The sequence below is a fragment of the Periplaneta americana genome, chromosome 7 (genome assembly GCF_040183065.1).
Source record: "Periplaneta americana isolate PAMFEO1 chromosome 7, P.americana_PAMFEO1_priV1, whole genome shotgun sequence".
Lineage (NCBI taxonomy): Eukaryota > Metazoa > Arthropoda > Insecta > Blattodea > Blattidae > Periplaneta > Periplaneta americana.
Window position 1 is genome coordinate 75,584,106 of NC_091123.1, and position 23,773 is coordinate 75,607,878.

The 23,773-nt window shown below is 36.4% G+C and overlaps 1 protein-coding gene across 1 annotated transcript in view; it reads right to left on the minus strand.

Annotated features, from left to right (window-relative positions):
- LOC138703208 (carboxylesterase 5A) overlaps nt 1-23,773 on the minus strand; it is a 246,886-nt gene that overhangs the window by 13,863 nt on the left and 209,250 nt on the right. Inside the window, exons 8-11 of the mRNA XM_069830913.1 lie at nt 23,044-23,206; nt 15,198-15,388; nt 7,718-7,853; nt 4,466-4,604 (exon numbers count right to left, since the gene is read on the minus strand). Coding sequence (XP_069687014.1) covers nt 4,466-4,604; nt 7,718-7,853; nt 15,198-15,388; nt 23,044-23,206 — 629 coding nt within the window. The remainder of the gene's footprint in view (nt 1-4,465; nt 4,605-7,717; nt 7,854-15,197; nt 15,389-23,043; nt 23,207-23,773) is intronic.

Below are 23,773 nucleotides of genomic sequence, written 5' to 3' on the forward strand. Positions count from 1 at the left end.
CTACAAAAGTTCGTCGATTAGGTAACCTTCATTGCGGAAAACATTGACGGTACATCTTCTTGCCTCATTAGAATTACGACGGCTTTCTCCATAAATTAATAACATATGATGTTCCTAAACTGTGAATGACATTGTAAGTTGTTTATCGAATACCTGGTACCGAACTGTCATCCGCTCGGCAGTAGAGCCACAGTCTAGTATATACAGTCGCGAAGCTCAATACGTAGTAAATATGCAAACATTAGGTAGTTGCTCACCACTAGGATCGCTAATAACGCCTCATTACAGGCAATGCAAAATAGTTCCGTCACAGTCTATTGTTTCTAGCACCCTCGAAACTCAAGCTTCGTGACTGTATATAGTAGACTGTGGTAGAGCTATGGACAGGGAGCTTGAACTCAGCTGACATGCACGTACGTCTGTGCAGAGTACTGCCTGCTCAACACGTTGCCACGTCTGTCACGCCAGAATATTAACAAATTTAAGAATGCAATTTTATTTAATTTCACGAAAACTTATAGAACACACAAATATGTATTTAAACTAATATAACTCTCTGCTACATTTACCTACCGATGTAATTGTTTTCGTAATTTTACTAAATTTTATTAATATATTATTGTAATGTTATTATTGTATATTACATATAACTGCCACCGGATTTTATACTCAATTGTAGTGTTAATAAAATACAGTACATACATACGGTACAAGCAGTATAACTCGAATAAAATAAGAGAATAAATATTTTTTTCTGGGAAAACTATCAAGTTTTGACGCTGTGTTGTATGGACATTTTTTGATCTTCTAGACCGTCCCCGACGACTGTGAAAAGGACGGCACTTATACTCCTTACACTCTGTATAATATCTTGATACCTTACGGGTATACACTGCAAATGTCAACTCGTCTAATTAAACATAGTCAAATATGTGATGGCCGTTTAAAAAAAAAACTATTCTTGTCTTCCAATATAGAAATTTACGTCGTTTTTCTTCAGCACTCTGCCTCTATCATATTTCCACTTTCTGTATTGGAAACATCCCTTGCTTTACGATTTTTAAATTTTTTATACACGTAGTCTACGACCGACTCAAATTTCTCTTTCTCTCTCTCTCTCTCTCTCTCTCTCTCTCTCACACACACACACACACACACATATATATATATATATATATATATATATATATATATATATATATATATACATAACTTTTTCTTCTATTTTGAATCCAATGTGATATTTGGTCTATTTTAAACCATGTCTTATTTTTTCATTTCTGACTTAACCTCTTAATGTTTTATTTGCTATTCTTAAAACTTTCATACATGTCTCCAAAAAAAGTCTTGTTTCACTTGTTTCTGCTGTACGTGTATGAAATAATATTTGGTATAGCAGCTGATTTGAACAGTATGTTCTTACTTTTGCAGTCTTCCATTAAATGTTTTTTTCTCAAGTTGTTTACCTTAACCTGCAATTGTACTGGCCTTAGTCAAATACTTCCTCTGATTAGTTTGTGTTGCTACCGACGGAGCTCCCTCAATGGTAGGTCATGTTAATGGATTTATTGGAAAAACAAAACAATTCTTAGTGCAAAATGGAATAAACTCTGTTAACATCATATTTATACATTGCATTATCCAAAATGCGCGAAGCAAAATTACGGATAAACATTCGGTTTCTTTATTACGTATTAGTTGTTCGAAGACGGAGCCAGAATTTGACAAGCTTGCCAGTAAGAAATGCTACAGTGCAGGTGGCAGTTTGCAGTAAAACAAAGAATGAGGTAATCAGCTCCGATTTTCATTATTTTATAACAGAAATGTTTAGTATTGTTTTAATAATTTAACAAAGTGTACCGTAAAACATGGTATTGATACTCTTAACTATGAATTATTTCTTAGTAAATTTGTACGTACAATAATATTAATAGTAATTGTAACATTTTTGCTTCCATAATTATATTAATTTCAAAGAAGCTACATAACTGATCGAACTACGTATTATATTCGTTGTCTGTTATAATCTGTCATAATGAAAAATGTATAAATTAAATCATAGCAGAGGTCATTGAATACACCACTGAATGTTTACAGTAAAACCACAGTCTAGTATTATACAGTCACGAAGCTTGAGTTGTGAGGGTACTAGGAACAATAGACTGTGCAGGTACTATTTCGCATTGTCTGTAATGAGGCGATAGTAGCGATCCTAGTGGTTAGCAACTATCTATGGATGCATATAATTTTTAATTTCAATTCAGGAATCCGCCCCTGAGCACGAGTTCTACTCTTTCAGGGGCGAGCTAAAGTTTCTCTGTATATTTTATAATTTGTTACAATTATTAGCAAAATAATAAATAAATAAATAAATAAATAAATAAATAAATAAATAAATAAATATTTACTACGTATTGAGCTTCCTGACTATATATACCAGACTGTAAAACTCCGACCGCTGCATGCACGTAGGATGGGGTAGGTAAAACGACATTCTGGTAGTCGCGCAAGGAATTCAGCGAGCTCTGCATGCCTGCAGTAGGCCTTACACATTCAATTTTATACAGGCCGTGCTGTTGCTGAGTAGTCTACAACACTGGTATTCAATCTACGCGGCGTTGTCTCAAGGGGTACGCATCCCGCGTATGTAAAAATGCTGACACATTTATTTTGTTATAGTACTTGTTGACAATTATTGCAATTTACATAATTTATTCTACAATAACAACTCCTTTTTTTTCGTGCTTCAATAACATTTTTTGCACGATCTGTTTTTTTGTTGTATTTACAGCTTTTGTTGTTAGGCCTTGAAAGTTAAAATTCCCACACGGAAACTTGTTTCTAGGAAAATCATTCTTCATAAGATAAAACTATACTGAAATGGACCCATTACAATGCACTTACTGTTACTTAGTTACCATTACAGTATAGTTTTGTGAAGGCTTTGGAATAATATTGTTCTGAATTTTCAATGCAAATGCTCTGCTCTTTTTTCAAACTTATCCCTAGATTTTCTAAAATGCACTTACCAACCTTGTATCGTAATATACATTTGAGTATTATATTTTTAAGTATGAAATATTTTTTACTTGGTTATTTAACGACTCTTTATCAACTACTACATTATTTAGCGTCGATGGAATTGGTGGTCGTGAGATGGTATTTGGTGAGATGAGGCCGAGGATTCGTGATAGATTGCTTGACATTTGTCTTACAGTTGTGGAAAACCTCGGAAAAAACCTACCAGATGATCAGTCCAAGCAGGAATCGAACCCACGTTCGAATGCAACTCCAGATCAGCAGGCTAACGCGCTACCACCTCAGCTACACTGGTGGCTAATGTATATATAGTATATAAAACATATGTATATACATTATATAATATATATGTACAGTATATGCATTATAAATATGGGTAAAACAAGAAATCTTTTTAAGTAATTTATGAAGCTTGCTTTCCTCTTGCAATAATTCAACTCCTCTTCCGAAGCCAACGCTAAGCGTGCGCTCTTGAACTGGCATTCTTGTTGCTGTAGTGAGCATAGACAAATAAATGGATATAAAGTGTCCGAACTCTACAACAGGTAGATTCATTTGTAGTAGTTTCCTTTGTACAGAGAATAACAGTTCTTCTCTGTACAAAGGAAGCAGTTACTGTAACCTGTATTACGAAATTCGCGGCACCACGGCCACAAGGTTGTCTCGTCTTTCTCCCAATTCTTGTTGTCTTTGTCGCGGCTCTTACCATAGTCTTTGTTGTCATGGTCATGGTCCTAATCGTGGTTCTTGTTTTTGTCATTTCTTTATCGTATGGTTGTTTCGGTCATGGACATTTGTGATCGGCGTGTATTTGTCACGTTCCTTATCCTGGTGCTTGTTGTCTTCGTCATGGTTCTTATCGTAGCCCATTGTTGCCCCATATCATGGTCCTTATCGCCATATTTGTCGTGGTCGTGATCCTTGTGATCCTTATCGTGGTCCTATAGTCCATGTCATGATCCTTATCGTGATCCTTGTTGTAGTACTTGTGGTTCGTGTTATGACCCTTATCACGGTCCTTATCGTGGTCCTTGTTGTCTTTGTCGTGGTCCTTATTGTCTTTGCCCTGGTCCTACATTTGTCACTTAAAAATAATAACGTTTCTTCGATTTGACAAGTGACTTTCGTATCATACGGTAGTAAAATAATCTAGTCTTCATCGCAAGACCTTAAAAATGACCTATCACAGAGTTACTCAGGCTCTCGTGCATCGGGCTTCATGAAGTACCTGACGTGATTTGTACGTGTTGCAAAGACATCTCGAGGAGAAAAAGTCAGCGTTCTTACTTCCACATCTGTACTTTCACTCACACTTTTTCCCTCTCGGGACGTCTTCCTAAACTGTACGGATTCTACGAGTAATATGGTAATCGAAGTTTTTAAGGTCTGATAATGCCTAATTTACGAGTAACGTTTGGATCCTTACCCTTGCTTGATGAAATCAGCCCAATGTCGCTTCATACGCTTACTGAAGCGCTCTTCGTCCGGTGTGAACCGTCTGTTGCTCAGTTTCATCATCAGGGTCGGTCCAAACAGGTACAAAAATTCCGAACCATGCGCTGATCCTGCGAATAAACAATTACCAACAATATTTTGTAAAACGCTTTTCTTTATTCTTCAAAAATTGTATTATTATAATTCTGCAGTGCCTGGGAAAAGTGACATAAGTCAGTTTCCACAAACCTTTTTTGATAATTTATTGACAACTTACGGAACATCTGCTCGCCTGGAAAAAGAGACATAAGTATTTCGCCCATTACAATAATTCATACAGAAAAAAACCAAATCGACATAAAACAGTGTAAGCTGTCAATAAATTATCAAAAAAAGGTTTGTGGAAACTGACTTATGCCACTTTTCCCAGGTACTGCAGAATTATAGTGTCTTTATTGGGGCTCAAGTGACAGCATTTCTTGGTACAAATTCAGCGGAGTAGCTTGGATTCCCGAGAGGGAAATTATTTATTTATTTATTAAATTTATTTATTTGTTTAATTTAATTTATTAATTTAATTTATTTATTTTATTTTATTAATTTATTTCTTTAATTTATTTATTATATTTATGTATTTTATTTATTTATTTTATTTTATTAATTAACTAACTTAATTTCTTTAATTAATTTCATTTAATTAATTTTATTTATTTATACTGGCAGCGTTAAGTCCCTCATGCCTTCTCTTCCACTCAACCAGTATAAGAACAATAGCGATAGAAATTGAGATCTATATATGCTTTTACATTGAATAAGCCTGAAATTTTTGTCTTATACTTACCCTGTACTCAGCCACCGACGTAGCTCAGCCGGCAGAGGCGCTTGCCTTCTCAGGTTCGATTCCCGCTTGGGCTATTACCTGGTTGGGTTTTTTTCGAGGTTTCTACAACCGTAAAGCTAATGTCAGGTAAACTATGACGAGTCGACGGCCTCATCTTACCAAATACCATCTCGCTATCACCAATTCCATCGACGCTAAATAACCGAGTAGTTGATACAGCGTCGTTAAATAAGTAACTAAACAATTGTGTTCTACTACTTTGAGCGGCGATCTTGTGCCATGTAGACTATCTGATCAGGAAGGTCCGCTACCAATACCACTCCTGAGATCTAATGACATCCAAGTCACAAAACAATAATTTTACAGGGAAGCTGAGAAACAAAATTTTATTCTCACTTTCATTATTTTTGTATTTGATTGTTGTGCTTCAACCAACCTAGAAGAAGAACCGAGAGCGAAAATAGCGCAACTTGGGCTTGCATTTTCCCCCTTTGAAAATGTTATTAGAGCAAAATAGCAGTAAATGTATTTTCATTAATACAGCCTTAAAGCTGACTTTCATACTGCTTAATTACACATTATTTTGTTTGTTTCATAATAAATAGCTATTTTTACTTGCGGCATTGTGGTTATCATGCATCAATTAAGAGCACTTCAGATCTGTCATCTCTTAAGCATTTTATAGATTAGGGCTAATGTCCTGCTTTCATTGAATATCGTGATATTTACTGTATTAAACCTTTTATGATAATATTCAAAGAACTATGTCTCAGATATGAATTATGGCCAGATTTCCTAATCATAGTCGAGTGGGTAATTATATTTATGTGTATCTTTATCTACTTACAACTAAGTGTCGATCGTATAATTTTTGTCAAAATAGATAATTATTTAATACTCTTCTTTATCTTCTTCATCGTTCACCAAATTCTTTATACCTAATCCCACTCTCTGCATCCTCACTAACATACTCCCCACTCTTTTCATCCCATTCTCGTAATAATTGTATCCCTAAATTCACAGCATCCTCATACTCATCTCCATATCCTATTCTCAAACTTTCATTCCCATCCCACTCCTCACTCTTATCTTCAGTCCCATCTCTATCTATATTCTACATTCTTATCTATATTTCCATCTCCATTCCTCTTTCCATTCCCATCTCCAGTCCCACCTCATTCCCATCTCCATCCAATCCTTATTCCCATCTCCATTCCTATTTCCATCGCCAGCCCTATTCCTACCCCATCTCATCTCCACCCCCGTTCTCATTCCCATTTCCATTCCTTTCTCCATTCCCAGCCTTATTTTCAACTGTATCCTCATCCCTGTTCCCAGCTCCATCTCCGTTCTCATTCTCATCTCTGTTTCCATCTCCATTTTCGTTCCCATTCCCATTCCACCCTATTTCCATCTCCATCCCCACTCTGCTCACATCTCCATACCATATCTATTCCTATCTCCATTTTATCTTCATTCCCACTCAATTCCCATCTCCATCCTCACTCCCATTCCCATCTCCATTCCCATTTCTATCATCATCCCTATCCCAGCTTCATCCTATTCTTATTTCCATCCCTATTCCCATCTCCATTCCCATCTCATCCCAATTACCATATCCCTATTCCCACCTCCTTCCTCATACCCATTCCATGCTATCTCCATCTCCATCCTTATTCCCATATACTTCCACATCTCCATTCCCATTCCCGTTCCTGTTCCCATCTCTGTTTCCATCCCTATCTCCATTCCCATCTACATTCCCATTTTCATCCTCACCTCTATTCCCATCTCCATTCCCTTTCCTATATCTATCCCCAGTCCACTCCATTCACATCTCCATCCTTATCTCAATTCTCATATCCATCCCATCTCCTTTCCCATTTCCGTTCCCATCATCATCATCATGACTCATGACTATAGTCTCTTTCATCATCTTGAAAGATTATCTCATTGACCTGTTACTTTCCTCCTTTCAGTAGTAAAGAAGATAAATACTGACACCGGACACGGACCTGATCAAGTGACCAACATGTTCAGAGATGTACAGCTCATGCATTTTGTCAAGACACGCCCCCACTCTTTCTACAGAGCTGCGCACGAGATCGGATGAGTCTACTTACGAATTATAGGTTGGCCTTTGCCTTGAACTCGGTAGACACACTCCCGACCTTCCCTTTTACTCCTACCCCCTTCGCGGAAACGTTGTTCTACTGCGCATCGCGAGTGTCTTGACAAAATGCACGAGCTGTACGTACGTAGCCTACTGTACTTGGCTATTACCATGCCGGAATATGAAACGGGTCGCTTGGTCGCAGACACACTTGCCGCCACTGCACTTTGATGTTCAGTAATGTCTGATGAACCGTGCAATACACTAAAAGGATACAAGTTGTAGGGTACCTGAAATATTGAGCGTGTTGCCATAGAGATCAGGGCCGCTCTGCTGGAACTTGTACACAAACAGCGGCTCAGTGGAATGCGACAACAGCTCCAGCTGCCGCACGTGGGGGGCCACGAACTGCGAGTCCGAGTAGAACTACAACACAACCACAACCCAATTAGTGCTGCTGCAAGACGCTTCTGAAAGAGAACGGATTTTGATGAGCTTTCATATGCCGCATTTTAATTCACGGAATAACATACATATAAACATTTGGAAATATATCTGATTGAGGTTCTGGCTGATACGTACATCTATTATCAGGCAGTATATCTCATTTGACGATGTGTCAGAGGAAGAACAATAAATTGAAGGGCTCCCTGACAAACAAGATAGATACACTTTTACAAAGTCGTGGAAAACTACAAAAAACATTCTAAAAATTCAAATTTTAACTGAGCTTCTCTTCTTTTTCAGAGTATGTCCTAGGTATCGAGGAGTTTCATTTTATCACTCAATAATTTATTATAACCAGCAATTTAGGTGGTAAAATATAAACAGATAATGGAGCTACCCCCTTTTTGTGATAAAATTGGATATACAGTGAAACCTCTCATTTACGGACATTGAAGGGACATAACAATCTGTCCGCATCTGGGAGGTGTCCTTTATTGGGAGGGAGGCTCCCCAATCTAACAGTAAATTTATAATATGCATTATGTATCCCTTCACTCTTTAAATGAAATGTATTGCTGTAGTTTAATTCTAAATACAGTGTACAGTAAATTCTTTGCAACTTTGAACTACAGTAGATAAGACAGAAAAAGGAAAATACAGTACTGTGCCATTCAATTTTATTCTAGGTCTACAGTTATACATTACTGTAATTTACAGTTTTCAACTTAACCTTCACGTTCAGGTGCCATGTCTCTCGAAACAAAACAACTGATTGAAGTGAAGAGAATAATCCTACTAACCCTATCATGTGTCGAATACAATTTCACGATCGTGGAAACCTTAGACCCATCAGAAAGGTTAAATTTTATGACTTTGTTTATCCACTCGCTTCCAGCAACAAGGGGTAGCCGGCTGGGATAGTGATAGCCTACGAGACCCTTTTTGTCTTCTTCCATGTTAAAGAATTTCTGTACAATTCTCAAAACTAAGTTTTCCATTTTTGTAACGCATTAGGTCTTGAAATCCAAGTTCTGTCCGCAATCAGGAGGTAAAGCAAGCTTAGGACTGTGAAACAGCTGTCCATGTCCGTGTCTGAGAGTGTCCGTAAAGAAGAGTTAAATTTGTCATTATTTCTATATTATTTCAGTTGGGACATAAAAATTTGTCGGTATATGAGGGTCCGTATCTTGGGGGTGTCCGTAAGGTGAGGTTTCACTGTAATTAGCCACGTTTTGCATTGAACACACAATTACTGTGCCAATATCATAAACTACAGTGCGTTCGTAGCTCGGCCAGACCGTTATAACATAACCTAAATAATATAAACAAGTGTTAGAAAAGTTTTAATTAGGGATGATGAAATAAACAAGAAAACTTTTAATTAAGGATGATGAAATAAAAAATAAACATGAATAATTTTAAAAGGAACAATAATTATTGAAAGTACAATTTTCAAATTTGAATGTTTTAGTGGTCCGGCCGGGCTACGAACGCACTATACAACACAAGACATATCAGATATAGGCTATATACATACAAATACAGGTTGAGCCGTAATGTCATGTCATTAGTTTCAGGAAGCTATTCTTTTGAGATACTTCAAACAAAAAAGTTAAACACAATTTTGCTCGCTTTTGCTTCCTTTTCGAGATAAAAATTGTTTTATATGAAATATTTCATAACGTGTTTTGGGAAAGCCATTGATTTAATCCCCAATATGCTCGTTCATTTTAAGAGGGCAATCTATTATGATAATAAATTATTGAAAGAATTTTAGTTTTGTCCTTTAAATGTGCAGAAATCCGATCAAAACAAATATAACATTACAAAATTCATTTTCAGAATGAAAAGTTACATTTGTTCAGACCAAATTTTTGCATATTTAAAGGACAAAACTAAAATTCTTTCAATAATTTGTTATATTAATACACAGCTCTCTTAAAATGACTGAGCATATTGGGAATTAAATCAATGGCTTTTATAAAATACGCTAGGATATGTTTCATATGAAACAAAAAAAATTGTAATCTCAAAAAGAAAGCAAAAACGAGCAAAATTGTATTAAACATTTTTGTTTTAAATATCTCAAAGAATAACCCCCTGAAATTAACGACACTTCTTACGGTTCACTCTGTATATAGCTCCAGTAGCTGCCTCCTTTTTGCTACGAAACGATTGGAAGCTCTGCTTCAATGCCACTGTAACTTACTATCAAATGCTCGGAATCACACAATTCTTGCACTAAAAGTTCGGGCATATTTTTTAACGTATGAAACAAGCGAAACATTAATTTGACCAAAAAGTGGAGTCATTCCCTTTTTGCAGGCAGCCCTTCAATTGTTTGTGTACATCTGAAATTTGATTAGCGTAATATGTAACTAGTCAGCGATGTATGCAACGGGGGGGGGGAAAGGAACTGACCACCCTACCCCATTATCTCCTAGCTTAGTTGCACTGTTAAGTAAACAACAACAACACTTGGAAAAGCACAATATAATGATCGCGAGAATCATTGAAATCAGAATACATTGTTTATTTATTTATACGTCATCGTTATTGTTGAAATTGCCTATACAAAAAGATGACATCCCGGATTGTTGGGTCGCTTCTTTCTGGATATACTGCTGTGCACACAACCCGCCAAAATGCAAAAACAAATTAGGATGGATCCTCCAACACAATGAGCATAGACAGCGCATTCCACATGATCAATGCTGTAGCAGAAGCACAACCCGGGCTATGAATGAAAAAAATTGAGCCTCCTTGCCAACGAAAGTATTGCTGGAGGCATCGACGAAACTTCCATAAGGGACAATGGTGTAATTTTTGTTACAATTCTTCTCGAGTGGTACGCAGAAAAACGTTTCACATCAACAGATGAGCTTAATATGAATCACCCAATATATTATTATTTCATTTTAATTTGAAACATAATTTCAAGATATTACACATACTTTTCTTTTTCTTACTTTAACATTTATTCGAAATAATGTATGTATATGGAATAGCAATATTAATAAAGGTGTTCTGGTTTCATACCCAAATACACTGATTAAGATTTTGACCGATATTGTAAGTTCTAGTTCTTAAAAAGCATCGGAATTATTACCGTTACTTTCCATTAGGAAAGTCCAGGAAAACAGGGTTTGTAATTTAACGGGTTACATCAGCTGCTTGTTTATGCAGATGACGTGAATATGTTAGGAGAAAATCCACAAACAATTAGGGAGAACATAGGAATTTTACTTGAAGCAAGTAAAGAGATAGGTTTGGAAGAAAACCCCGAAAAGACAAAGTATATGATTATGTCTCGTGACCAGAATATTCTACGAAATGGAAATATAAAAATTGGAGATTTATCCTTCGAAGACGTGAAAAAATTCAAATATCTTGGAGCAACAGTAACAAATATAAATGACACTCGGGAGGAAATTAAACGCAGAATAAATATGGGAAATGCCTGTTATTATTCGGTTGAGAAGCTTTTATCAACCAGTCTGCTCTCAAAACTGAAAGTTAGAATTTATAAAACAGTTATATTACGGTACTGGTTGTTCTGTATGGTTGTGAAACTTGGACACTCACTTTGAGAGAGGGACAGAGGCTAAGGGTGTTTGAGAACAAGGTGCTTAGAAAAATATTTGAGGCTAAGAGGGATGAAGTTACAGGATAATGGAAAAAGTTATACAACGTAGAACTGCATGCATTGTATTCTTCACCTGACATAATTAGGAGCATTAAATACAGACGTTTGAGATGGGCAGAGCATGTAGCACGTATGGGAGAATCCAGAAATACATAGGTACAGGAGGTCGGAGAGAAAAAGACCTTTGGGAAGGCCGAGACATAAATGGGAGGATAATATTATAATGGATTTGAGGGAGGTGGGATATGATGCTGGGGATTGGATTAATCTTGCTCAGGATAAAGACCAATGACGGGCTTATGTGAGGGCGGTAATGAACCTCCGGGTTCCTTAAAAGCCATTTGTAAGTTGTAACTTTTTTTTTGTAACTAATTGCATTTAATTATTATTATTGAGAAAATGTTTGTTCCTGTAATATGCGTTCCTGATTCTTAAATTTGAAATGAAATTATACGAAATTGTCTATTTTTAGAGAGCTCGTTTTTGGATAATTAGCTAGCGTAAGATGCGTTCGGAAGTAGGTCCTTGCCAAGTGGTGTTACTTTTTTTGCAGAAATTGTATTTTGTAACTGCATTTTAATTTAAATGCATGTGACAGTTTATTAATTTACATGTTTATAGTTCAAAGTTAAAAAAATAATTATTTTACTTAAATTGTATTAAATTTCATGATATGTACGTTTCCCATTCACACAAATAGCAAACTACACCGCAACCACAAAATGAAATCCTGACGTATTGTGTATTAATTATTCCGCTTTATGATTCCCTCCCCAATGCACGCGTTTCGAAAACATGCAGCATTTAGGCTCAAAATCAAATCTCTCTTAATTCTGTCGGGTCCGATATGTATCAGTCAATGTCTGCGGGAAAGGCAACACGAGCGACCATGTGAATTAGCGGTCTATTTGAGTAAACTAATTAAATTGGTTTGCAGTTTCAGTTCGGCAAACGAATTATATTATATTAATGAAATACGGTATAAAACAATCACTAACCCCAAATTGTGTCTCTATTGAAATCCTTTCGGGTTGGTCAATTTAATGTAAATAGCCTGTCCAAATGAAATATTAATTTTTAAAAATCTGTCTTTGATTTTAATTGTTTTATAAATTTAAGCGTTGCATTATTCAACATAAAGAAACATTCGGTGCGTACGTAGACCAAATCATAACGATTTTATGAGAATACTTTTATGTAGCCTATTTTCTCTTTTACTGCCATTCCATCACTAATTTTTCATGTGAAAATAATCTTAGCAATTTAGCTGACAAGTTAAAGATCATGTCCTTGAGGTGACTGCTTGGACTAAACCACCAACCTACCACGCAGACGGTCCAGGTTCGAGTTCCGGACAGACCTGGAATTTTAAATTGAAAAGTTCGTAATGACAATTGTGGCGGATAAGGTCGCAGGTGGGGTTTTTCTCGGGATTCTCCCGTTTCTTCGTGTTACATCATTCCGTCGCGATCTGAATAAGCTATCGTTGCCATTTCTTAACATTCCCCGAACATCGCAGAGGTAGCTGGTTCGGGCACGAGTGGGGCTCGCAACTCGAATGCACAGCCCACCTCAGCGCAGTCAGTTGGTGTGGGTTGGGATCCAGGCGGCCCGGGTTCGATTCCCGGCCAGGTCGTGATGGAATTTGTGGTTGACAAAGCAGACGTTTCTGAGAATTTTCTCGAGGTACTCCCGTTTCCCTCTATCGTTCCACCAACACACTCCCCCTTCCCCTCATTTCATCTATCATCCGCAGTAATAAAAATAGGCTGGATGAAGTCTGGAGGTAGTGCGGGTTTCCGACGCTGATATAGGAAGAGCTTGGGGCTCTGGAACAGGTGGTCCATCTATCTGTATGGTAGCCTTAAAGAGCGTGCATACAGAGATTCGATACACACAAACATCATTATTGAGCTGCAAAAAAAAAAAAAAAAAAAAAAAAAAAGAAATCACACGTGTCCTTCATTCTATTACTTACTTACTTACAAATGGCTTTTAAGGAACCCGCAGATTCATTGCCGCCCTCACATAAGCCCGCCATCGGTCCCTATCCTGTGCAAGATTAATCTAGTTTCTATCATCATATCCCACTTCCCTCAAATCCATTTTAATATTATCCTCCCATCTACGTCTCGGTCTCCCCGAAGGTCTTTTTCCCTCCGGTCTCCTAACTAACACTCTATATGCATTTCTGGATTCGTCCATATGTGCTACATGCCCTGCCCATCTCAAACGTCTGGATTTAATGTTCCTAATTATGCCAGGTGAAGAAAACAATGCTTGCAGTTCTGCGTTGTGTAACTTTCTCCATTCTCCTGTAACTTCATCCCTCTTAGCACCAAATATTTTCCAAAGTACCTTATTCTCAATCACCCTTAATCTCTCTTCCTCTCTCAAAGTGTGAGTCCGAGTTTCACAACCACACAGAACAACCGGTAATATAACTGTTTTATAAATTCTAACTTTCAGATTTTTTGACAGCAGACTAGATGACAAAAGCTTCTCAACCGAATAATAACAGGTAATTCCCATATTTATTCTGCGTTTAATTTTCTCCCGAGTGTCATTTGTATTTGTTACTGTTGCTCCAAGATATTTGAATTTTTCCACCTCTTCAAAGGATAAATCTTCTATTTTTGTTTCCATTTCGTACAATATTCTGGTCACGAGACATAATCATATACTTTGTCTTTTCGGGATTTACTTCCAAACCTATCGCTTTATTTGCTGCAAGTAAAATTTCCGTGTTTTCCCTAATCGTTTGTGGATTTTCTCCTAACATATTCACGTCATCCGCATAGACAAGAAGCTGATGTAAGCCGTTCAATTCCAAACCCTCTCTGTTATAATGAACTTTCCTAATGGCATATTGTAGAGCAAAGTTAAAAAAGTAAAGGTGATAGTGCATCTCCTTGCTTTAGCCCACAGTGAATTGAAAAAGCATCAGATAGAAATTGGCCTATACGGACTCTGCTGTAAGTTTCACTGAGACACATTTTAATTAATCGAACTAGTTTCTTGGGAATGCCAAATTCTATAAGAATATTATGTAAAACTTCTCTCTCAACCGAGTCATATGCCTCACTCTATAACAACAATGCCAATAAAAATGTTCAGCAATCTTCAGGAGCGTTACGAAATTACTTTATACTGGGCCATACTGCAGATATGTTAACGAAATTTATATAATAGGTTAGAAAAACTCTTTGTTTTCGTCCAATGACTCCAATGTATTCAAGGCGGTCAACTGCGCAGCACTTTAAAAACTTTTAATTATAATGAAATCCATCAATGAATGTCAAAGGATGGACCGTGACTTTACGTAGGCCTACGAATTTTATCATTGCATTGGTTTGACGAATGTCAGAGACAACGAATTATTTATGAAGTGAAAATAGTTTTTGGCATTATCAACATATCTTGATCTTTGACCAAAAAGTATAATTTAAGATCTTGATGATGATCAACATGATACGAGGTTTCTGGGTAGGCCCATTTGTACCGTGTCCCAGGTGTAGATACACACATTGTTTCGGAGCTACATGTTGTCTCTATTGAGAGAGAATACAGGGAAAGTGCAACAGGGAGACCTATCTGTCGGATACGTTACCAAGCACTATTCTCTGGGGCTGGTTTTGCTCATTATTGGTGAAACTTTCCTCTGCTACTTACGTTACCTCTAAGAGCTTGAGCAGCAGCGCACTTGCGGAGTTCTCCCCGGCCTTTTCCGGGTAGCGCCACTTGAGGATCTCGCGGATCTGCTCCGTCTTGCCGAAGCCGTAATGCTCCATCACGCCGGGAATGGCCGAGTGCTCGAAGAAGTGCCGTAGCTGCAAGTAGCTCTGCCTCACCAGATCGCTCCACTGATCTGCCACAATTATTACCGAGATTCCTCAATTTTATGCAAATATAGTCAGCATATTGGTTACCAATAAAATCAATTCCAAATTAACAATCTAAATTGTACAGTCTTAGACACAAAAATGATCGATCAGCTGTAGCTAAATTTGTCTATACCTGGTAAGGTTTATCTTGTTTCAGTAGCAAGAAAACCAAGTCCCTTCAAATGAGGGTGGAGATTATAGGATGGTTGTAAATTTTCAGAATTCCTTTCAAAGTCTTGTTATTGTACAGGCTACTGGAACTCAGTTTCTTGAAAGACAAGCTCAGTGATGGAACTATACAGTACGAAGAGAGATATTTTGTTACTTTATTTTGCGCTACAGAATGTATCAACTAGTCCCTTCCGCCACTGGCATCGCTTCACTCCCCATCACAATAACAACACAGACGAGGTAAGACATATCTCCTTTCTCTCTCTTTTTACAGTGAGACAAGATTCATCACACAGACTTTAACAAGAGAAAGTTTTGGACCTCCGGACGAGAATCGTCACGAAACTTTCTGGAGTTGACAAGCTTGAGATCAAAGTAACTGGTGCGAAGTGTGGCATTTCGCAATTGCCTGTTAAGCCTTGGTTTCTCTGAAACGACGCATGCGTCGGTTCAGAAAAACCAAGGCTTAACTCCTATAACATAGCTTATGAAAGTGAAGCGCGCGCCTGTAATGTTTGCAACCTCGCTACGCTTCTGCCTGCAGCTACCTAGCTCACCCCCGCCATAAGGTTCTTACTGGGTCATTTCATGCAAAAAAAAGTATGTTTTTGAACCATAATGTCTCAAAAGTTAAAAATATTGTAGTAGGTTACTTTGTATGTTCTAAATATGAATTTCACGCAATATTATAGTTATATTTTTCATAGTTTGGCAGCAATCAGCATTTAAAATATTGGTTTAGCAAAGAACACGGCTTCATTCATTGAAGTTTTCTTACTATGTAAAAGAAGATGGAAAAGTGATTTCAATGCAATTCGAAAAAAGAAGAGCCTGGTTTATAATTCCCTCATAATGAAAAGAATATATATATATATATATATATATATATATATATATATACAGGGACATCATTTTAACTAACATTTTTAATATTAACCTGGCTATACCTTTGGATTAATGTTTCAGAGCCTGAAACACAGTTTGCTAACCCCTTCCACGATTGAAGTTCGATGATTCTGGCGTAAAATACAAACACATCACTTTATTAAGCGTAGGAGGGAGGGAAAGTAGTTCATCCATTTACGTAAACTAGGAGATATCGTAATTTTGAATTTGATAATTTTCATTAGGTTTTTGTTTAATCAAAATACAGTACTGTATTAACAATGAGTGTTTTTACTCACGAACTGAATAAAGTTTCCATGCGAACGTATTCATTATGCAGTGTATATTATACTGTCTACAGCACATTAGCGTACAATATAAGAGAATGAAGTTAATTTTAAAAATAATCATAATATGGATATTTAAACACATTTTTTAAAATGGTGGCCGTTCATTTAGATACAGGGTTCAGTTCTTTTGTGCATATTATCGCACTATAGACTAATTCCAATTACCAGTTTCGTCCTTCGTACTAGTAACTCATGTTGAAATAATTCTATACCTATTATATAAAAGAGTACCTTACGTACTGCAAATTCAATCGCACAAATAACATTACTCAGACATGCTATCTACTGTCTATCCAAGTGGTTATGTCGCAGGATCGTAGAAAGGGGGAAAATCACGTGACAGTTAATTATTTTATTTAAGTTATTTTAAACAGTTGCGGGTGAGGGAAATCGGGATGCGACGTAGGCAAACGGACGACAGTACCTGTGCGAAAATATGATTCAATATTGAAAGCTCTTTCGTCACTGGAAAACGCGAACATATTTCTGGAACATACTATACTCACTAACTCAATACTGTTTGTGTTTACTACGACCTTGCGACTTTGACTGTATACGCTTGGTTCTGTGTGGTGAACAGTTGGAAGTTCACTAGTAGAGGGAGTGGGAGTGAAGTACATTCAAAAACTAAGGTACAATAAAAATTGAAGTAAAAATAAAATGATGTCCCTGTATATATATATATATATATATATAATTTTTTAAATAGTTACCCGCCATAAAATAATTTAAAAAATATAGAACACAAAATGGAATTCATTTTTACAGACGAAAATACATGTGTTTAATTCTTTAGGGTATATTGATTCCACTGTGAAAATTTAAGAATGGTGACTTAAATATCATGTCAGTTTTTAATAAAAATATCTCACCGGAACAAAGGATCTCAGCAGGTAGGCTCTCCCGTCGTACAGAATGTTGCGCGATCAAGATCAGGGAGACGGACGTTTGAGATTACTCATCGTTATGAAATCTCGCGAATGCTGCGACCGCCATACATAGTAAGCGATTTTCAACCGTCTGAACAAAAATTAATAATTTTATTAATTTAATTATTCATAGATTTCTTGAGATAACGTCATAAAACTTGAGAGATGGAATAAGAATAAGATTTTCTTCAATACGAATGGAATTCGCATAAATTTAAATTGTTGCATTCGAATATAAAACTATTTCTTTTTTTTTTAATGAGGTGTTTTTTATAAGCTTCCCTTAATATTATTCGAATTAGTCTTTAAGAATTAAAACATGGTTGTTCAGGTTTACAATGGCGTCTCCTTAGTTTCGATGATACTTCATATACGGTGTCTATCACAATCTAGTATATACAGTCGCGAAGCTCAATACGTAGTAAATATGCAAACATTAGATAGTTGCTCCCCACTAGGATCGCTAATATCGCCACAGTACAGGCAATGCAAAATAGTACCGTCACAGTATATTGTTTCTAGCACCCTCAAAACTCAAGCTTCGTGACTGTATATAGTAGACTGTGGTGTCTATAATATTTAAAATTATGGATAACATGTAACTGCCATCCATTTTTCAGTCATCCGTATGACTAAAATATTCATGATATGGCGGTCATACTTGGCAGTTTAATTTATTTTCATAATAACATTATTATATTAAAAGACCAAAACAATTCATGACATCACTGGTATATTCTTAAAATTTTTTATGGAATGACCCTACTGTAAGCTACAACGCACACATGCATTTGGTTTTACGAGATAACGAATGACCTATACTATATCCACTGAGTATGATGCGTTTACCTTGTGATAAACTTGTACGAGAAACTGCAAAACTATAAGTAGTATTGTACACTGACGTTCAGAGGTATCCTATCTACGATTTTATGATCGTGTAAGCGAACTTTCTAACCACGGCATAAGTCAGAACCAAAGATATAAAAAATTGACAAACTTTGAAACAGTTCCGCTAGTTCTCAAAAGGTGGCACTATTATTGGGACAGTTAATTGTGTCATAGAAAATGATTATGTAGATTAAGCATTAATTATTATCACAATTGACAATATCAGCGTTTTCCAGCTAAACGCAGTGTTGTTTTACAATCAGTTGAGTGGGATGAAAAATTGAATTCCATAATGCGGGAATATTTATCTACAATTAGTAACAGTGACTATTATCTTCGCCATCTATTCGTGGAAGCAATAACTAAAGAATCCACATTTACACCAAATTATCGATCACTATCGATTAGTCGGATTAGATATCTTCGAACGTCAGTGTACCTCTGGTACGACATCTTCCGAAAAGAGCTTTGTGGAACTGACACAACAGACACAATCCAGCCTTTCTTATTCATATCTTACCAGCTTAAACGCAAGAGGACTTATAAATCTGTAGTCGTCTTGCTTAAACAACAGAATGATCGGCTTTAACCCTTAATTGGGCAAAGTTTCATTTGTCACACTAGTTTATTAAACCTTGTCGGACCGTAAAGAAAACAACTATCGCAATGTCGATATTTTTATATGTTGTTGTTGTTGTTTTCTAATGCCAGGCGTTTGACAATAAAGCCATTTGACCTCTTGCACTCCAATATTTTTCAAAGATATTACCATGGCCAGCCACTGAAGCACAGATTTTGAGGTCTTCTTGGCTGATGTTATACCACCAGCATTCCATTCTAAGATGTTTAGTTGATTCTGTACCATTAAAGTAGTCCCCGTCCGGAGATCCGATTGGGGGACTATTTTACCTCCGGATAATTTTACCTTAATGGTACTCATTTCATATTGGAGTGAAAATGGCAAGTTGTAGCCGATTTAAGTGAACACCATATTTTAACGTTTTGGTGGCTACTTCATTCACACACAACCCCCAGAATGTCTGGAGGACCACACCTGCTGTTGGTCGACGGGTCCACAATGTTGTACAATATTATAGTATTGTGAAATTTTAATTTTCCTACCAATTTTTTTCTATTGTTCTATTAAAATTATAGCATATAGCCTATTAACCTGTTGTATCCTATAGGATACATTGTCAATTGTTTTAATTGCGTCAAATCTATAGAGAAATTCCATTTTAAAGCAGGAAATATAAAATATTATACAGTCCTTAAGAGATCTAATAACTTATCCAGTGATCTCTCCCGTCTATTGTCAATGTTATTCGTCTCTGTAGCCAAACACTGATACGCGTAGTTAGGCCATGATATAATTTCCTCTGTATCAGTCGGAGAAAGTGTTTTCCCCTATACGCGTGTTTAGCCCAGGTTTAATATTCCCAGCTATATTTTTAGAAATGTTGAAACTTACAAACATACATTTTGCTTTTTACCCTCAGAAAAGACCTAGTACTCTATATAATAGAAAGCTGAATGAACCTCGGAGCCGTTCTTAACCCTCTACTGCATAGTGTTGCCTCAAAGCAACACATTACTTTTTATTCTTTTATTTTTTCTGTGTGATGTTTATATGCATTCTGTTGCTCTGAGGCAATGCTCTGAAGTTAGCAACGAAGACAGAGTCGGAGAAAATTTAAGAAGTTGGTATCTCTGAGTCTCTGGCGCCAATAAAACAGCTGAACGTTATTTGAGCAAAAATGACTCATGCAGTAGAGGGTTAAAGTTTGACAACGAGAGAACTCCCGTTACGACCCAGGATTGAACCTAAGACCTTCCAGTCTATAGTCAGTTGCCATAGTCAGTTGCTCTATCAACTGAGCCACGTGAGACAAGAACCTAAGATCGTTGATAATTTGACTTTAAAATTATAGGCGAGATTTACTTTCGATAAAGTAGGGCCAATGTCATATATCGATACGTATTAATCGATTCATCTAATATTCCATTAAAATCGATTTGAAGTTCTGTGAAACAGATGAGTAGAGTTTGTTCGTTCGAACTGTGAGGGTGATCATGAAGCGTGACAGAATGGATGATCTGTCAGCGTCAATAGTTAATGAAGTTAGTGACGTGAATTTCTCTGAATTATGCGAAGCATTTCTACTAAAATCAGTGTAGAGTGTAATAGTATGTTTACTTATTTATATATTATAATTTAAAAATAATTAGTACTGGGGAGGAATTGATCGGGGAAGAAAATATTTTGTTGTGAAAGTGTTTAACCAGGTTATGTACAAGCCAGTTTAAAACTAATAAAAACACACCGCAACCAAGGAAAACACTACCAGCGACAGCGATGAGACGTAAAGTGAGTACAAAATTGGCATATTTAAAACTAATTCTTTCAACGCAATTACCAATTTTATTATAGTATTGTAAGAAATAGGTATTTATTAAAATTATGGTAATTATTTACATTAACTACCTCGCCTATTTCTAGCCGAAAAATAAAAAAACCGACGATATGTAAACCGAGCTAGTTAATCTACATAATTAATAAAATTATTTAAATGTAATTAAATTAGTGATGCTTTAGATAACATGTGTTCCAAAAATGAAATTATTCTAGGAAACATTAGAATGCTAGATGATAAAGAGACTGCAGAAATATTTCTAAACAACATTGTAATAAATTATTATTTGTTAGCCGGCAGGACAACGCCAATAATATATAAACATATTTTCGAAGTTAATGTCTGTTTGAGAGAATTTATTTACGGCTAAGAAGTGGGGGTCAAGCAGTAAAAAGTTTGTATTTATTTCATTTTCGTGATTATACCTGTTTCGTGGTAGACTATGGTTCCTCAGTGATCAGAAGTTCTTATGCTTCTAAGGTAGTAAAGTTACTCACTCACTCACTCATTCATAGTGTTCTGCCCAAGAACAGACCTTTCACTGCAAACCCACCATTCTCCAATCTTTCCTATTTTCTGCCTTCCTCTTAGTCTCCGCATATGATCCATATAGGCCAGCCGTGGCGAAAATGCGACTCTAGAGCACATTGTGGCTCGCAATGATAGTTGTGCATTTCTCTTGCTTCCCACCTCCCCACCTCCCTAACCCCACCCTCTCACTCACTGGAGTCAAACTCCGTTTCATTTGTATTTGTCTCTGACCTGCGAGTGGCGTATCGTCAAAATGTCTCTCTCGAAACCATGTACCTCTACAAAAACAAAAGTTTCAAGTAGGATGGGAGGACGCATTTTTTTGCTGCCAGTATTAAATTATATCTTGTTCACAAGTATTACGAGGAAAACGATTTTACAAGATAAAACAGCATTATACTACATGTTACTCATGAAACATTAAAAGGTTGTGTTATTATTATTATTATTATTATTATTATTATTATTATTATTATTATTATTATTTCGATCCTTTTTCAGCAGATGTACCAATAATGTGGTTAGGTCTTCAATTTAAACTCACAAATTTACAATGTAATGTTACAATGAAAGCTAGATGTAAGGACTTGACAAATGTTGAACTTTTCAAATCTTTGCCAAAAAATTAAATATCCGAAGCTTCGTTCTTTCGCTTGCTCTGTTGAAGTCATGTTCGCTACAACTTACGTTTGTGAAAAATTATTTTCAGCAATGAAAATAGTAAAAACCAAATTTAGATTACGACTGGCAGACAAATACCTTCGTGATCAACTACGACTGGCAGTAAGTGACATAATACCTGATTTTGAAACTCTGTCGCAGAGACATTCTGAAGACAGCTAATAGGTTGTGATAATGTGTCCTATGTTTTCTTGTTCATTTCTTTCTTCATTGTACGTACTAAACATTACTTTGTAACCTTATACTGTAGAAAATAAGTGCTTGACGTAAGGAAAATGAAAATCCGTTAATAAGTCAGACAGTTGCTTCACTTCCCCTTCGGGTGTCCGTCTCGGCGCACGATCACATTTTCGCCACGGCTGATATACTGTAGGCAATCTTAATGTAGTCTATTACAGTACTTGATAACTTCTTCTGCCCGAACCCTTCTCCCATTCACCATTTCTTCCAGTGCGTCCTTTAGTAGGCAGTTTCTTCTCAACCAGTGACTCAACCAATTCCTTTTTCTCTTTGTGATCAGTTTTAGCATCATTCTTTCTTCACTCACTCTTTCCAACACAGCTTAATTTCGTGTAATGCGATACACTGCATTTGTTAACATGGAGGAGTAAAATTACATTGTTGCATTTATGCCTGAAATTTTTGTTCTACTTCTGATTGCGATAGCTTCAAAGGTTTAATATACAAAAAGCTATGTAAAGAAATAGAGCTTCAGTTTAGGAAATCTAACGGGTGTGGTCACAGAGAGGAATGTTTATTGATGTAGTCATTAAAGTTTGATACTCACATAGTGTGACAGCTCCCTCGTGACTAGTTGTTCCTGTAAGTAAAGGCATTGTTATGTAATTTCCTGTCTGGAGCACTTCCTTCGGGTCACGCGGGAGATATTGTTCCGTTTCCGGGAGAAACGTGTCTACCACTGGAAGCACCATCGCTGTCCAGTTGCCATTCTAGGAAATAAAAAGAAATTAGTGTTAATGTTAATAATGTTATCTTTACTTTTAAAACACATTTGCTCTCCTTGAATTTGTTACTACTACAAAATTCAATTTCTCCTATTATCATAGTATAATTGTATGCAATCAATAACGATCTGTAAATTTCATGTCCTACTCACGCGTTATAAAATGATTAGTGTCAGGAAAGTTAGATTCTACAAAACTTGAGAATAAATGAATGGTGAAATTGAAAAACGACTTACGTCCACATTTGTGGGGGGGGGGGGGTTCTGAGTTGAGAGCATGATTATGTTACTGTGTATAAGGGGCATCGTTTAGTAGCTGAATGACTTTAATCTATAACTTTTGTATAGTTTTTCTTAGCAGCAGAATATTTGGTTAAGGGGTAAAACGACTTTAGTCCTTGACTATCATACAATCAGCTGACAAAATGTTTTTTCTCTGTTGTCATTGGTAATTCTTTAGTTGTAAAAATGTATTACGTTTGAAGGACAGAGCATGAAAATGAAAAGCAATATGTTCAGTAATCGTGCTAAACTTGTAGCTGAAGTATAAAGT